We start from the raw sequence: 16,177 nt of genomic DNA on the forward strand, positions 1-16,177 counted from the left end.
CTAATAAGACAAGGAAACAGGCATTCAAAAAAGAAATGACTGCTTTATAGATGGGGAACAAACTTCAGAAAAATCTGTCTTAAAAGAATAGTTGCTTCACCTGAAAGATGCTTATAAGAAATCAATGCTAAACATTACAGCTGCTAATAACATCAGGAGTTAAAGCTAATGAAGTGAAAATATTAAATCCTGAAAACGCTTTTTCTCAAAGTAAGCTAATGAAGGATATGTTTCATGAAAGAACATCTGTTTTTGACTCCTTTGAATAGTAACAGTTTTGGTGAAAATATTGGAACTAACAATCAAGTCAAAATGTTTCAACAAATTCAAGACCCTATTCCACAAAAGAAAGCTGCCATGCTTTGTGGGCCATATTAGAGCTCACTCCAATCTTCCTGGTCCTTTAGCTGAGGGTAATGCAATGGCTGATAAGCCATAAGATAGTAGCATTGTCCCAAGGGGAAACGGCTCAACAGTCGCCTGCTTTTCATCATCAAAATAGCAAAAGCTTAAGAAAGCAATTCAGTCTTACCAAAGAAGCGACTCATCAAATAGTTAAACGATGTGGGGTATGTCCAAAATATTTCCCTGTCCCTCACTTAGGGTAAACCCTCAATGTGTTCTTCCTATTCATCTATGGCAAATGGATGTTACTCATATTGCAGAATTTGGCAAATTAAGATATGTACATGTGACTATTGACACTTATTCAGGATTTTTAATGGCTAGTGCACAACCTGGGGAAGCTACAAAACATGTAATTATGCACTGCTTGAAGTGTTTTTCGTACATGGGTATACCAAAATTATTAAAACTGATAATGGTTCTGGATATAAGTAGTAAGGCATTTCAACAATTTTGTACCCAATGGGAAATCATACATAAAACAGGTATTCCTTATAATCCTCAGGGACAAGGTATTGTAGAAAGGGCTCATAGCAGTCTTAAAGTACAACTTCAAAAAATAAAAATAAAGGAAGAAATTTACCCTCAATCGCCACACAATGCATTAAATCATGCTCTTTTTGTTCTGAACTTTTTGAATATGGATGTCCATGAGCAGTCTGCCACAGATAGATTTGGGCACAGTGTGTGTGGCTTTGTCCCGAGAATGTTAGTCTCCTAGCAACAAGTATCACAACTGTATAACGACAACACTCACTAAATCCCAGTGCTGTATAGCAAAGCTGACTACAAACTCTAAACTTTAGAAATAATGTACGCATTTCCTGTCTAGTTAAGAGAATCTTTCTAATAGAGATAGTGATGATTAAGAGTAAGAAGTAGAAAAAGATGAAAATAAGATGTGAATTTATAGAAATTCTCTCGTTAGATCTGTCTAGAAATCTTTAGGTGTTTGCTAAGTTAGATATATGCTAAAGGTAGCCCTGTAGAGTTTGCTTAATAGTTATTATGAATATAAGTGTGTAAAATAGATCTGTAAGTAAATAAGTAATATAATGTAATAGATAAAAGAACAAGCTTGTAAGAAGGTAGTTGCAAATGCAAGTTTAAATAAGAAGATAGAATGAATATAAGATGAATATAAGAAGTGAAATATAAGTGAGTTTGTAAAAACATGTAAATGTTGAGTGTGAGTTTATGCTTAATCACGTTATATGTGAGTTTGTGAAAAAGTGTAAATATGATTGTGAATCTATGCTTAATGTATATTATTAAAGAACCTGAGACACAGAAGGAGTGTCCTAGTAGACTGCAAAGTAGGCAGTCTGAATGGTTTCAAAAGCTCCAGAAGCAGCTAAGAAGCTAAGAATGGTGGATGCCAGAACCAGCACAACAAGGCATCCGCAGCTGAGAGCCTTGGAAAATCAACTCAACACAGAAAAACCTGAGCTAATATCAAAAACGGTGCGGTTTAGAATACTACTGTACCTAAAAAGGTCTCTGGCTTGAGAATAAAAGTTGCAGAGATGCTTGTTTTAACTAAAATTGCTAACTGCAAGAAGTTTTAGTTGTAAAACATCTCTTTATATTTGAAAGTGAAAGCCTGATACCAAAATTTACTTTTTTGAACTTAAAATAATGAGATAAAACTACAAAAAATTTTGTTGTGGATTTCTTCATATTTGGAAGGCTCATACCAGAATTTATTTAAATTTTGGGACTTAAGAAATTAAATGAACAAGAGATTTCATTGCAATGGGACAATTTTGAGTTGATTTGTAATAATGACCTAGCAACTGTTTTCTGGAATTGGGTCAAAAATGGAATTGTTTAAATGAAGAAATTTATTGTTTCTACCATGACTCAAGATGCAGTTTTGTGTATGCATATATGCTGGTGATTCATGATTTGTTCTGTGTTAAAAATGCAATTGTTTTGTGGAACTGTTTATGTAAAAATGGAATTACTTATGGAACTGGTTTTGTGTTACAAATGGAACTGTTTAAACAGAAAAGTTTGGGTTTTCTAACTAGGCTTGAGATTTTGCTTAAAATATTATAAAGAAAACAAGAGTTAATATTCCTTAGTCTATTTAATTTAAAAATATTTTGAGTGAATTAATGTTATCTTTTGTTAGTAAGAAATGCAAATGGGTATACTAAGATGACTTTAAAGTGTAAAGAGTTTAAGAAACTGCTTTTGAATGTCTTGCTAAGTTTTCAAAGTGTTAATGGTTAGATTGAAAATATTGCTTTCAAATGTGGGCTTGTGTGAATTGTTAAAGTTTGGGTTTTCTTACTAGGTTTTGAGATTGTTTAAAAAACTACAAAGAAAAGGAAGAGTCATGAGAGAATTAAGGTTGAATGTATGTTTGCAGAGATCATGTTTAACCTATTGATATTTATGCACCCTGGTTTTGTGGAGTTAAGGAAATATTTAAATTTGTGAATACATCAGAAGTTTTTCCTATGTTGTTAGTAAGAAAATTCAAATGATTCTATTAAGAGTTAAAATTGTAAGACTGAGAAAATTGTTAACTATATATAGCATGATATGTGTTAATTCAAATGGTTCTATTAAGAGTTGGCTTTGAATTGTAAGATTGGGAGAATTGTGACTATGTATAGCAATATTTATGTTTACCTGTTAATGGTAATGGTGAAGCTAAGGGATTCAAGTTTGTAGTCGCCTTAAGAGTTTTTGGTTTAAAGAGGGCTTGATGCAACTAAGACTGCTATAGTCACCTTGATCTAATTCAAAAGAGAAATACCATCTTTATCATCCTCTACTCCAATACTGGGAGGTGTAACAGCTATGGAGATTGTTGTAAACCATTAATAATGAGTTATTTTTTATATAAAGAAAGGGGGACCTATGGGAGCCATTTTCAAGTTCCTCATGACTTTATCTAGCAGGTCCTCATAGAGGATGATTAGGACCATGGGCCTGAGTGCAAGTGTCTGAGATGGTCTGCATTTGGCTGTGCTCGGGGGAGGTCTTTTGCTCCACCCCTTGGCGTCTCTATAAATACCCTGGGGCAGGGACAGTCAGGGCCCCTTGGAATAGGTTCCAGGCCCTCTTGAGGCTATCCTGTATTTTCTATCTGTTTATCTCCACAATCTATATCCTTCTATATCCTATTTCCTGCTGATCACACTCAAGAAAACTCTGGGGAGCTGTGGGGTTGGTGGGTAAATGCCCCGCGGCAGCCATCCTCACAAAAAGATCCTAGAGTGGGCTTTTCCCCCCTCACCTGCATGTTTCCTCCTGGGCTTCCTCCTCTTCCACAGAGTCGGGGAACCAGAGCTCCTGTGTCCTGATGGGTGCAGCAGAGCCTGGAGTGTGGAGAGGACCGCTGCCTTCACTCCTCTGGCTTCTGGAAGTCTGAGAACATGTGGAGATCCATCTCCTTATATAGATAGCTCTTGAGTGTGACTGAATCAGACCCACCCCACATAGGTGTGTGGTGTGGATCTAAACAGGATAAATAAAAGTTTCTAATTGTATTCAGGAGGCTGAGGCAGGAGGATTGTCCAGAACTGCAGTAAAGCCTGGGCTAAGGAGAGACCCTCTGACAATTAAAAAAAACCCAAAGACCTAAAACAGAATTAAGCTAATTACTGCTTTCATCATATGTGCTGAGCCCTTTCACGTAGGCTAGTATTTGATAACTAAGAAGGGCCGGCAGGTGATCACACATGCCTTTAATACTAGCACTTGGGAGGCAGGGGCAGGCAGATCTGAGTTCAAGGCCAGTTTGCTCCACAGAGAATTTCAGGGCAGACTCCAAAGCCACAGAGAGAATCCTAGTCTCAGGGGTGGAGGTGGGAGGAAGGCTTGGATGGGAATTTTTAAAACTCACTTTAAAGCTAATAATCACTCTATGAAACTGTAGTAAATGCATAATAATTGGAGGAATGGACTGGCCAACTTCTTACCTAAAGGCAATGAGAAGAAAGAGGTATGGCTGGACTGTGGAAAGGGCTGATGGTGGCCTGCAGTGAAGGCCGTTGGAGACGCAGGTGGCCTGCAGTGGAGCAGTGGACCTGCAGACCTGACCAGGTGTTTGAAAATAGAGGGCCCTACTTCCTGTATCATCAGATGAAGATGGGTGGAAGAATTTGAGCAAAAAGCGGCTGAATACAGCCGGTGTTGGGGTGGAGGCAACTCGAAAGAGTAAAGAGGAAGGAGGTGATGGAGAGAAGCTGGAGGTCATGGACAGAGGTGGAGAAATGGAGCCAATAGTTAAGTCTCTGGAATAAACAGCTCAGGTACAAGCTGTAGACCCAACAACATGCCTGGAGGTCATGCAAAGCACTGCTAACTAACATCCAGGACAAAGAGCAGAAGATGCACAGTTCCCTCCCAGAAGGCTGGTGCCAAACTTGTGAATCTTGGAGATTCAAGTGATGCAGAAGTGTGAACTGGGTTCTCAGTTTTCATTACAATGCTGTGCAAATACCTCCAAATAAAAATGTGTCCTGCCGTGATGGTGCACGCCTTTAATCTTAGTATCTGGGAGGCAGAGGCAGGCAGGTCTCTGTGGATTAATGTCCATTTTGATATATATAGCACGTTTCTGGTGAATTAGGGCTACACTGTCAGACTCTATCAAAAACAAAACCTCAAATGCTGTAGGGATTATACACAAGTTAAGAGGACTTGTTCTTCCAGAGGAGCTGGGCTAGGTACCCTAGAATATGCATTTTTGCAAACAACCCTCTAATTCCCAAAAGAGAGGACTCCATACCCATTCTGTAGTCTGAGAGCACCAGGAACCAGGCTTTTCTGTAATCAGTTAGGCAATGAGTATTACTAACTATAATCAGTTATGAAAAGATGATCAAGGTTTGCCCTGAAGTGCTTTCATTGACTTTGGTTGCCAAGGATGGCTGTCCTGTTATAGGGCTTGAGTTCTAAATTCTTCACATGGTTCCTTGCACAGCATGTGGGCCTAGATATGATCATCGATCCCACACCACTGAGGTCACACCAGCAATTCAAGGTCATTCCATACTGAGGAAGAGAAGGTCAGTCTAGGGTCCCTGGAACCCTGTTACCAATGGAAGAAGCAAAGGAGCAGATGCACCTCCCCTTTGAGTAGTTCACACCCACTCTTCCCCATTGACTTTCTCTTACTCTGGGGCTGACATTCATATTAAATTCTCACTAAACTCCAACTCTGCTGCCCTGTATGAACCAATGGTTTTCCTCGTCGGTACCATAGGACACATGTGTGGATTTCTGGCTGTAATCTCAGCAACTAGGACATCAGGGAGGTGAGGCAGATGTTGAGGGCTATCCTTGGCTACAAATGGATTTTAAGAAAGCTGGGATACATGAGATATTGACTCAAATATCAAACCAGGAAACCCAACCAGAGAAAGCTTTTCTCTTTGAAAATTAACGAGATGAGTCCCTGTTTAAGGTAGTAAGCCATGTTTCCCCCCAGCTTCCTTTGCATTAAAGTGAGCACCATGATGACCATTTCCATCAGATCTTCTGGAAGAAGCAGTGGAGTGTTTCTGGAGAACAGGGACGGACTTAGGACAGAGGTGCCAGGCTGTAAGTGCACTCAGGAAATGAAAGAAACAGGGCTTGGTGGCCAGGCCCATTCAGTGTGGCCTTCCTGCTCCACCATTCCTGCTCTTCTCAAAGGCCATGCGTTCCTGTCATCCCCCCCCCCCCCCCCGCCCCAGTCTCCTGCAGGGCTTCTCTTCTCTCTTTCTGCCTCTTGGTGAAGATGTTGCCAAGCTCCACTTCCCCAAATATTAGGAATAAACTACCATTTTAGAAGTGTTTTTAGTTTAGTTCCCCAAACTCACTTCACATAGCTCACAGCCCAGTGGAACTCCAACTGCAGAGGGTTGAACACCTTCTCACCTCCATAGGCACTTGCACATGCATGGTGAACATAAACTAATGCAGGAACATAGGAAGATGCGTAAACCTAAACATCTTCCAAACAGTGATCATTGGGAGATTTGCTCAAGTGTATAAGAATCAACTTATAGGAGGAACACTCTGGATGTACACAAAGGAAAATTGTGTTCAATCAGAGATACGTAAATTTAAAGAACTTTAGGTTATTTCTGTTGCTCATACAAATAGGAACTTCAGTATATAATTAAGTTAAAGCTATGACTAATGAGTCAACAGATTGAAGTATTATCACATTGGTCTATGAAGAGACCTACAAAGAATCCCCTTCAGCATTTTTTTTATCAATAACATACACCTAGAATGAACTTAAGTGATGTTTTGCTGCAAACTGAGTAATCAGTTTATTTTGGTCCTTTCAAAATTAAGAATTGTTTTACTTTTCTCTATTATGAAGCTATTTAAAATATTTGTTAATTTTTTTTTGGAATCCAAAATTCCTTTTTAGCTAGTCAGAAGGAAAGTCAGTGATTCTATTCATAACTGACTTATTAGACAAATTAAAAGGAATGAAAATGATGTCTTGAAAAATATGAATTCAGTTGTAATGGCAAACACATCGCAATGTCCAAACCCTACCCATTTAGTTTTGATTAAAACATAGTAAGTAGTGTGCATAAAAAAAAGTGTTTTTATTGGAAAAATACAAGGTAAAAAAATCTGTATGTTTTAGGTTTTCAACCTGAATTGAGGTCTTGTGAAGATATTTAAAATATTAGGGCATGGCGGCGCATGACTTAAATACCATCATTTGGTTGGAAGGATGTGGAGGAGGGGGTCAGTGAGATCACTGGGACACATTGGTCTGAAAAGGGAGTTTCAGGATTTCCAGGACTAGGAAAAGACATGCTGACTCAAAAAGAAATTTAAACTAATTGACCTTATTTTAACTTAGTTTCTATGATGTTTTCAATTGAGAATAGGTCTTGTTCTCTGCCCATAATTTTCTAATATCTTCTGTCTTACTATCTGTCTGCCCTGGCTGGATGAGGACCGACCAGCGTGAGGTCCTGTCGGCAGGCAGCAGGTCTGAGCCAAGTGGAGACGGATTCACCTGCACAACTGCAGTCTTGTCATCCCATGGTCCTGAACACCACCAAGGGTTTCTAGGAGAACCTGGTGCACAGGGCTGGTGGTGGCCGGCAGAGGAGGCAGTTGGGACTGCAGGTGGGCTCCAGTGAAGGAGAGGGCCTGGAGACGTGTCACGTGCTTGCAAATGCTGGGGCCTCATTCTTGGCCTTGGAGATAAAGAATTTGAGCAAAGAGGCTGAATAGAGAGGGTTGTAGTGGGGGCAACCATACAAAATGAAGACGATGATCATGAAGAGAGGAGGTTAGGTAAGATGGAGGAGGAGGAGGGGATGTAGAAAACATCTCGGGGGCAAACTCCTTCTGCTGCAGGAGTTCTTGAGGAAACTCCAGAACACATGAGGCCTGGGCTGTGCAAAGCACTGCTCACCTTGTAGAGTACCACAAAGAGCAGAGGAATGCATAACTCCCCCTCCGTCACGCCAAGATGATGCCAAGTGTGTAAGATACAAAAAGGATATGGGATGCAGGACCAGTGGGAACTGTATCCTACAGTTCTCTTCACAGTGCTGCACAAATATATCCAAATGAGAACCTGGCTTGTTATGGTAGCACATGACTTCAATCCCTGCATTCTGGAGACATGGACAAGAACGACCAAGGATGAAAAAGGCAGGATCACAGATCTATGGATAGAGGTTGCCCTGGTGAGAGAGGAGACCCCATGCCAGGAGTCAGATGGACAGAGATGGGAGAGGGCAAGTCCCAGAGCACCAGGGAATGAACCTCAGATAACAATCCATAGCCCCTCTTTACTTATGGACTCCAATAAAGAGACAAGAACAAGGAAGAGCATAACTTCAGGGACATTTATTGACTTTATTGACTTTTACATATTCCTCTGTTAGGAGGTAGAAAAAAAAAAGCCTAAACCCAATGTGCTGCACAGTCCTGAGGTTTTTAGAGAAACAATCTCCACTAATCTTCATTGAGGAACTGGGTGTTAATCAGAGGTTGACCACAGCTGCTGAAGCTGGAGGCCCCAGAGTCCTGAATCACAGGCAGGTAGTAGGTGTGGAGCTGAGGACGGACAGCAGTGCTTCTGGGTCTCCCATCTGAGAAATGGGGAATCTCCCTGGGACATCACAGACAATGGGTTCCTTTGAAGCTTTGCAGAAGAACCAGGGATGCCATGATTCCCCAGGCTGGTCCCTGGAAGGTTGAGGGTTCTCGGAAGGCAGGTGGTTACCAAACCCTTCACAGTAGAAAGGACCTGGGAGGGAAAAGAAATGGATAGAGTTCATAAGCATGGCACCTTTACTCTCCCAGAATGGTGTAAGCCATGGTCTGTGTGTCTGGGGTATCTTGGGCTACCCAGAACATGTCCAATTTCCACTCCCCTGGGGTGACAGAGGAAGGTAGGCAGAAATGTACAATAGTGACCCCTGGAAATGGGGTTCGCTCCAGACTGTGCTCTGCTCTATGCTAATGAAGGGCAGCCCAGCCCAAGCTGCCCTCTAGAGGAATTGGCAGAAAATGTAGAAGAGACTAACATGGGGAGCAGCACAGGATGCTGTACAAGTCTTCTGAATAAGGAGAAAACAAGGGTATGGTGTCTCCTCTCCCATTGCACAGTCTCCTGTGCAGATTCTGCAGGGTCAGCAGCAGGTCCACACAGCTTTCCCAGCTCTTCTTCAGGTCCCGATGCCCATTGAGTCGCTGGTAAAGAGCCCAGCTCTTCTGGCAGATCTTCCTGCCTGGGTGCCCAATGATCCTTTCCACTACTTTCCACTCCTGCATGAAGATCCTGATTTCACTGTCAGTCCATGGCTGTCTACAGGGAGGACCAGCAAGGGAAGGAGGGAGGTGATGAGTGCCTTTGAAGCCATGCACAGCAATCTCAACTCCTCTAGGGAACCTCGCTGCACACTGAGAGAAGACGAGAGAGGCCTCATTCACTTCTTAAGAGATTAGGAACCCTTGCTCCCAAGCCCAGGCTTATCACTTGCCCTGATCTTCACACTGAGGAGTACACTTGCTTGCAATTACAGCTGCCTTCAGTTGTACAAAATGCATTGCAGAACAGAAAGGGCTCTCAGGGGACAAGTGCTCCCTGGAGACATTGTCCCTGCATAGACTCAACCCACCTGCCTCCTAGAGAGACTCTCACAGAACCCTGAGACTTTGAGTCTCTTACAAGAACAGGAAGCTGGGACCATTGGGGACAAGAACATCCTTGACAAAGTTGTCCATGTCTGAGTTCCTGCCTGAGCTCCCGTGTCAAAGAGAAAAAGACTATAGTGGAATATTTTGGTCTTAACTCAGGGTTGCCTCTGAATGCCTGAGGGCCTCTGTCCAATAGTTAAGAAATGCTATGGTGGAAGATTTTGGTCTTAACTCAGGATTTCCTCTGAATACCTGAGGGCCTTTGTCCTCCCTGCTTCTGACACCGTCTCATACAGGATGTCTTGGTGTTCCTCAAATGTTCAATGTGCTCTGCTTCTCTCTGTTCAGAAGTGAATAAGGAAAATGTTAAACTGCTTTCGGGCATCAAGAATCTCTGCCTCCTGGCCAGGAGTGGATTCAGGATTCAGCCTCTTGCAAATTGAGCAAACAATGGACCGTTCCTTCCCCATCTCCAGATGCTGGATCCTCATCACCTAAGGGGAAACCATGCCTGTGAAGAGTAACCAGGCAAAGCCTCCAGTGAATATTGTAGCGGCCCATTGCTGAAGGGAACATTCAAGGACAGAAGCAGCTCTCCTTTGAGAGGACCTCGCCCACTCTGTCCAGCTCACTCTTTCTCAAATTCCTTTCTGTAGTCCAAGGGATAGAAACCTTTATGAAACTCTCCTCATGAGTCCCAGCTCTACTTCACACACATTAAGGTCTCAGAAGAACTCTGTGATCAAGTAACTGTTGTTCTAGTATCACACAACAAGGGGGCTTGGCATGGGGCTACTATCCCAGCCTTTCCATGAGAGATGAAGGCCAGTTCAGGAGTTCAGCAACAATCTTGGCTGTAGAGTCCTGTGGGCAAGCATTGGACCACTCAGAGGCTGCCTTAACAAAGAAAACCTAAAGAGATCCCAAGGACAGGGAAGGGGCTGACTTCTGTACCTCTGCAAATTGGAGCATGGTTTCAAGTTCAAGGACGTTAACCATGTCTTCCCAAATTCCTAAATCAGAGGCAGGAAGTAGGTGTGGAACTGAGGACGGACAGCAGTGATTCTGGGTTTCCCATCTGAGAAACGGGGAATCTTCCTGGGACATCATAGGCAATGGGTTTCCTTGAAGCTGTGCAGAAGGACCAGGGATGCCATGATCCCCAGGTCAGTCCCTGGAAGGTTAGGGTTCTCGGGAGGCAGGTGGTTACCTAACTCTTCACGGTAGAGAGACCCTGAGAGAGAGGGAAGAAAAGGAGAGAGTTTGTTAGTGTGGCAACCTCACTCTTCAAGAATCTATGCTAAGCCATGGTCAGTCTGTCCTGAGTATCTTGTTCCACCCAGATATATCCAATTTCCACTCCCCTGGGGTGACAGAGGAAGAGAGACGAACACAGAGGACACATGTTTTCACCATGTGCAATCGTCACCCCTGGGAATGTGGGGTTCCCTCCAGACTGTGCTGTTCTGTGCTCATGAAGGGCAGCCCAGCCCATGCTGCCCTCTAGTGGAACTGGTGTGCGAAATGCAGAAGAGCCAAACATGGGGAGTGGCCCAGGATGCTGGACAGGTCTTCTGAATAAGGAGAAAATAAGGGTATGGTGTCTCCTCTCCCATTGCACAGTCTCCTGTGCCAATTCTGCAGGGTCACCAACAGGTCCACACAGCTTTCCCAGCTCTTCTTCAGGCCCTGATGCCCATTGAGTCGCTGGTAAAGAGCCCAGCTCTTCTGGCAGATCTTCCTGCCTGGGTGCCCAGTGATCCTTTCCACTACTTTCCACTCCTGCATGAAGATCCTGATTTCGTTGTCAGTCCATGGCTGTCTGCAGGACGGACCTGCAAGGGAAGGAAGGATGTGATGAGTGCACAGTCACATGGCAGCATTTCTAGGGACCCTTCTTGCACACTGAGAGAAGCCAAGCGTGGCCTCATTCACTTCTCATTATGATTAGAAACCCTTGCTTCCAAGCCCAGGCTTACAATCTGCCCTGCTCTTCATACTGTGGAGAACACTTGCCTGCAAGTGTAGCTACCTTCATGTGTAGAAAATACATTGCAGGGCTGTCAGCGGACAAGTGCTGCCTGGGGACATTGTTCCTACATAGACTCAAGCCACAGCTGTCCACCACTGAGATCCTGCCTGAGCTCGAATATCCCAGATGAAAGAAATACTATGGTGGAAGATTTTGGTCTTAACTCAGGGTTGCCTCTGAATACCTGAGGGCCTGTGTCCCTGTTTTTGATGCCATCTCACTGGAGACTGGTTGCTGTTCTTCAAACTTCCAATGTGTTATGCTTCACTTTGTTCAGAAGAGAATAAGGAAAGTATTAAAAACTGTTTTCAATCATCAAGAATCCCTGCCTCCTGGCCAGGAATGGATTCAGAATCCAGCCTCTTGCAGCTTGAGAAAACACTAGACCCTTCCTTCCACATCTCTAGATGCTGATTCCGCTAAGGAGAAACCTAGGCTGTGATGAATAACCAAACAAAGCCTCTAATGAATATTGTAGACTCCCAATGCTGAAGGGATCATTCAAAGACAGAAGTACCTCTCCTTTGAGAGGACCTTGCCCACTGTGTCCAGCTCACTCTCGTCCCACACCCAAGGGATAGAAAACCCCTAATAGAATCTCCTTGTGAGTCCCAGCTCTGCTTCAAGCACATTCAGGTCTCAGAAGAACTCTGTGATCCTGTAACTGTTGTTCTAGTATCACACAACAAGGGTGCTTGGCATGGGCTACTATCCCAGCCCTTCCATGAAAGGTGAAGGCCAGTTCAGAAGTTTAGGGTCAACTTGGCTGTACAGTGGCCTGTGGAGTAGCTTTAAACCACTCGTCGCTGCCTTAAAGGTAAAAACCTAGAGAGACCCCAAAGACAGGGAGGGTGCTGACTTCTGTACCTCTGTAAGTTGGGGCCTTGGCTTCAGGTTCAAGGTAGTTCACTGTGTATTGCCAAGTTTCCTTGGCTGTACAATGGACACAGTGCCAATACCTTCCAGGAGACTTGCGGTGACTACCCAGTGAGTTCATATGCACATGGGAAGGAGACACATGCCAGAGACACCCTCGGGGGCTATAAAATTTCTGAGAGGAATAGAAAGACAAATACACATGCCATCTCCTCACCTCCCAGATCACCTACATTGTGCCTTCAGGGCTCTGTTGTTCTTCATAGAGTCTTGGGACCCAGGTTCTCTGCATCCTGGAGGGTGCTACAGAGTCTGGAGTGTAGAGGTAGAGCTAGGTGGATGGATAAAGAAAATGTGATACATTTACCTGATGGAGTATTACTCAGCTGTTAAAAATAGCACCATGAAATTTGTGAGCAAATGGATAAGATAGACCTAGAAAAATCGTCCTGAGTGAGGTAACACAGACCTAGAAAGACAAACATGGTATGTATTAACTTAAAAGTGAATATTAGCTATTAAGTAAATGATAACCAATCAACAGTCCATAAACTCAGGTTAGTAAAGAGGATGGATGTAGAGGGGATGCTTAGATCTCCCAGGGAAGGAGAAATAGAAAACATCTTGTGGGTGGAAAGTTGGAGTTGGAAGTGGGAGAGATGGGGATGAGTGGGTGGAGGAACAGAGGGGGAAAGACAAATAGTTTGTGGGTATTTGGTGGGTGGTGGGGAACACAAGTCTAGTGGAAACTTCCTGGAATCTATGAGGGTGTACCTGCTGAGGACTTTTACCAATGAGGGACACTGAGTCTGAACTGGCCATCTCTTGTAGCCAAGCAAGACTCCCAGGGGTTTTTCTCTTTCTCAGAGTTGCAACAAAAATATTCCTGTTGATTCCATGGAGCCCTGTCCTATAGTCAGTTTATCCAGAAACCGTGAACATGAGAATCACAAGCTCTCTGACCATAGGAGAGAGAATGGAGATGGGATTGAGCAGCTACCATTGCAGTTAAAGGTACCACTCTAGAAAAGAAGCCTCCACACCACAAGACTGAGAGGGGGGTAAAGCCAGGGCCCTAATAGCCTAGCCCGGTGACCCTTCAGCCTGACCCAGATAGCCAACCTCTCTACACTCAGAGTTCTCTGGAACTCTCCATACAGAGGGTGAAGTTCAAGCCGGGCATGGGTGTGCCCATCACAGAGAGGACCTGAGAAAACAGAACTTATAAGCAGATCCTCCATATTCCTCTTACTTTTACGCCCATGAAATTGTCTGCTCATTTATATGCAGGTTGTTTGGTTTTGTTTTGTTTTTTGGTTGATGGGGTGTTTTTGCAGGATTTTTCTTATGGTGTGTATGTGTGTATTATGATTGATTGATACATTTATTCATTTCAAAACTGAGTTTGTCTATGTAGCCATGGTTGTCCTAAAACTGGCTTTGTAGACCAGATTGGCCAAGAACTCGCAGATTTTTTCTCTTTTCCAGGGTGCTGGGAATTAGTGCATGGACCACAACTGCCCAGCTAATTTCTGTTGTGAACAAGTCCCAAAACAATCCCCCAGGTCTCAGACTTAGTCCAGCCTGCAGAATGGCAAGTGCTTCCTGCCGATGCAGGGGCAACTGGGGTCAGTGGGTAGTCTTGAGGCAAGCACTGTCAACCCTAGAGTATCTGCCTGGGGAGGAGGAGATGGGACAGAATATTTCCCCACTCAGAACTAAGCATTAGGAGTTGGTACCTGAGGGACTCCCTGCTTCTTGGTTTCCATTCTTTTCTGTCAGTGCCTGTGCAGCTGCTGAAATTCCAGTCTCTTCTGCAAACACACAGTATGGCAGCCTGTGTGAGAGAGGCTGAGAGAAATCACTAGTTAGAACCAGCCTGAGTTAAACAAGACCACACAAAATGTTCCTAAATAAAAAGGAAGAAAAAGGCCAAAACATAAATGGCTGAATATCTGGACTTGCTTCTGTAAGCTTTAGCACTGAGAAAGGGTAAATTCGGAAGAGAACTCTTTGGGGCTTAGCCTCGGCTTGCTTCTGAATTATAGGCCAACCCTGGGCTATCTAATGTCACCATGTTGCAAAAACTGAAAATCCAGTAGAAGACTGTGTTCCCAGCCCTGGGGAGACAGAGGGAGGTGGAGCAGCCGAAGTTCAAGACTACCTTGAGATGGACAGTTGAGCTCCAGGATAGTCTGGCTCAGAGCGACTGTGGGTCATTAAAAGTAAACGCAGGGTTGTGGGGGCCAAGACATAAGAGAATGAAGGAAGGGAAATCAACCAAGGTGTGGGCAGGATGATGGATGCCCTGAATCCCAGCTCTTCTATACACGCTGGAGCATAGGATCTTCACCGTCATCTTTGGATTGATTGTAAGTCTAAGGCCAGCCTAGGCTGCATTACACTTTCTTCAAGTACAGGAATAAATAAAAGTAAGGTATGTTCTCCAGGTCAAATGCCCATATAGTAGAGTGAGGAGGAGCACAGTCAAGGGTAGCCAGTGCTGCACACAGAATTTGTGTCCAAAGGAAGACAATTACAAAAGAAGAAACATTGGGATCTCCTCGTACCTATACCCCATAATGCAGGGACAGTCAGGCAGAGTATGTTTGAGGCCATCTGTCCTACAATTGGAGTTCAAGACTAACATTGCACCATACCCGAGACCCTCTTTTAAGAAGATAAAAACCACCTGTTGAGGCTGAGATCTGGACTTCCAGCTCTCAGATGTTAGAGTTGAGGGGATCAGTGGGTACTGGAGACCAGACAGGACTGCCCATCAAGCTCAAGCCTGGCCTGATATGAAGAGCAAAGCCTGGTCTTGCTGTGACCAATGAACAGAAGAAGCAGCAAGGAAATCAACAGGAACAGTGATGGCTGCCCCGGCTGTCCTGCTCTCAGTGGTGGAGGGCTGGTTTCTATGAAGGCTACAGCTACGGGGCCTGTGACCAGTCATCTAATTCCTATCCTACTTTCTTTCCTGTAAACTGAACACACAGAACCATCACCTCCAACCATGTTGCATGGGGGGGGGGGGAGTGTGGACACATCATTAGAGGCGGGAGAATTGCATGAAAGACGGATGTCACTGTCCATGAAAGTTCTTCAGAGCTAGGCAGAGTGTCTCAGCCTGTGACCTTTGTTATATTAACTTTGTGCGCTGACAAATAAAGCTTGCCTAGAGATCAGAGAGCAGAGCTAGCCACTACTTAACCACAGTCACAAACTACCAGTTTGTGTTCCTTCCTATTCTAAAACTATTTCCCGATATAAGGAGTATCTGAATATTTTTCTCCATTGCATGCATAAACCACTGTCTTTGTGTGTCTGATAACACCCAGTATCATCCTGGCTCCATCCAGTTTGCATTGCACTGTGGAGAAACTGAGGCTGTGAGACATTGAACAAGAATGAAAATGGCAGAGCACAGGTCTATGGAAGTAGAGGTTGCCCTGGTGAGAGAGGAGACCCCATGCCAGGAGTCAGATGGAGAGAGATGGGAGAGGGAAACCACGGGGCACCATAGAATGAACCTCTGAAAATAATTTCAAAGCCCCTCTTTACTTATGGACCCCATTCAAGAGACAAGGACAAGGCAGGAGAGCATAACTTCAGGGACATTTATTGATATTTTTTTTTAAACATTTTCATCTCTTATGAGGTAGACAAAGAAGCCTAAACTCACAATGCTGCATGGTCCTGAGGTTTTCAGAGAAACAAAACTCCAGT

At 43.9% G+C, this 16,177-nt stretch overlaps 1 protein-coding gene across 1 annotated transcript; it reads right to left on the reverse strand.

The window, feature by feature from the left end:
- Nucleotides 1–8,922: 8,922 nt before the first annotated feature.
- On the reverse strand, nt 8,923–11,631 carry LOC143267069 (uncharacterized). Its single transcript, XM_076543981.1, has 4 exons — nt 11,592–11,631; nt 11,082–11,375; nt 9,572–9,641; nt 8,923–9,208 (listed from the first exon to the last, which is right to left on the reverse strand). The coding sequence occupies exons 1-4, from the start codon at nt 11,629–11,631 to the stop codon at nt 8,923–8,925; spliced, it is 690 nt and encodes a 229-aa protein (XP_076400096.1).
- Nucleotides 11,632–16,177: the final 4,546 nt, after the last annotated feature.

This window comes from Peromyscus maniculatus, chromosome 8, assembly GCF_049852395.1.
Source record: "Peromyscus maniculatus bairdii isolate BWxNUB_F1_BW_parent chromosome 8, HU_Pman_BW_mat_3.1, whole genome shotgun sequence".
Lineage (NCBI taxonomy): Eukaryota > Metazoa > Chordata > Mammalia > Rodentia > Cricetidae > Peromyscus > Peromyscus maniculatus.

Coding starts and splice junctions, on each gene's coding strand:
- LOC143267069 (XM_076543981.1), bottom strand. CDS start 11,631: ATGTCCCCAGGCAGCACTTGTCCGCTGACAGCCCTGCAAT. Junction 11,376..11,591: donor TCCGCTGACAGCCCTGCAAT/GTATTTTCTACA, acceptor CTTCCCTTGCAG/GTCCGTCCTGCAGACAGCCA. Junction 9,642..11,081: donor CATCCTGGGCCACTCCCCAT/GTTTGGCTCTTC, acceptor ACGGGAGCTCAG/GCAGGAACTCAGACATGGAC.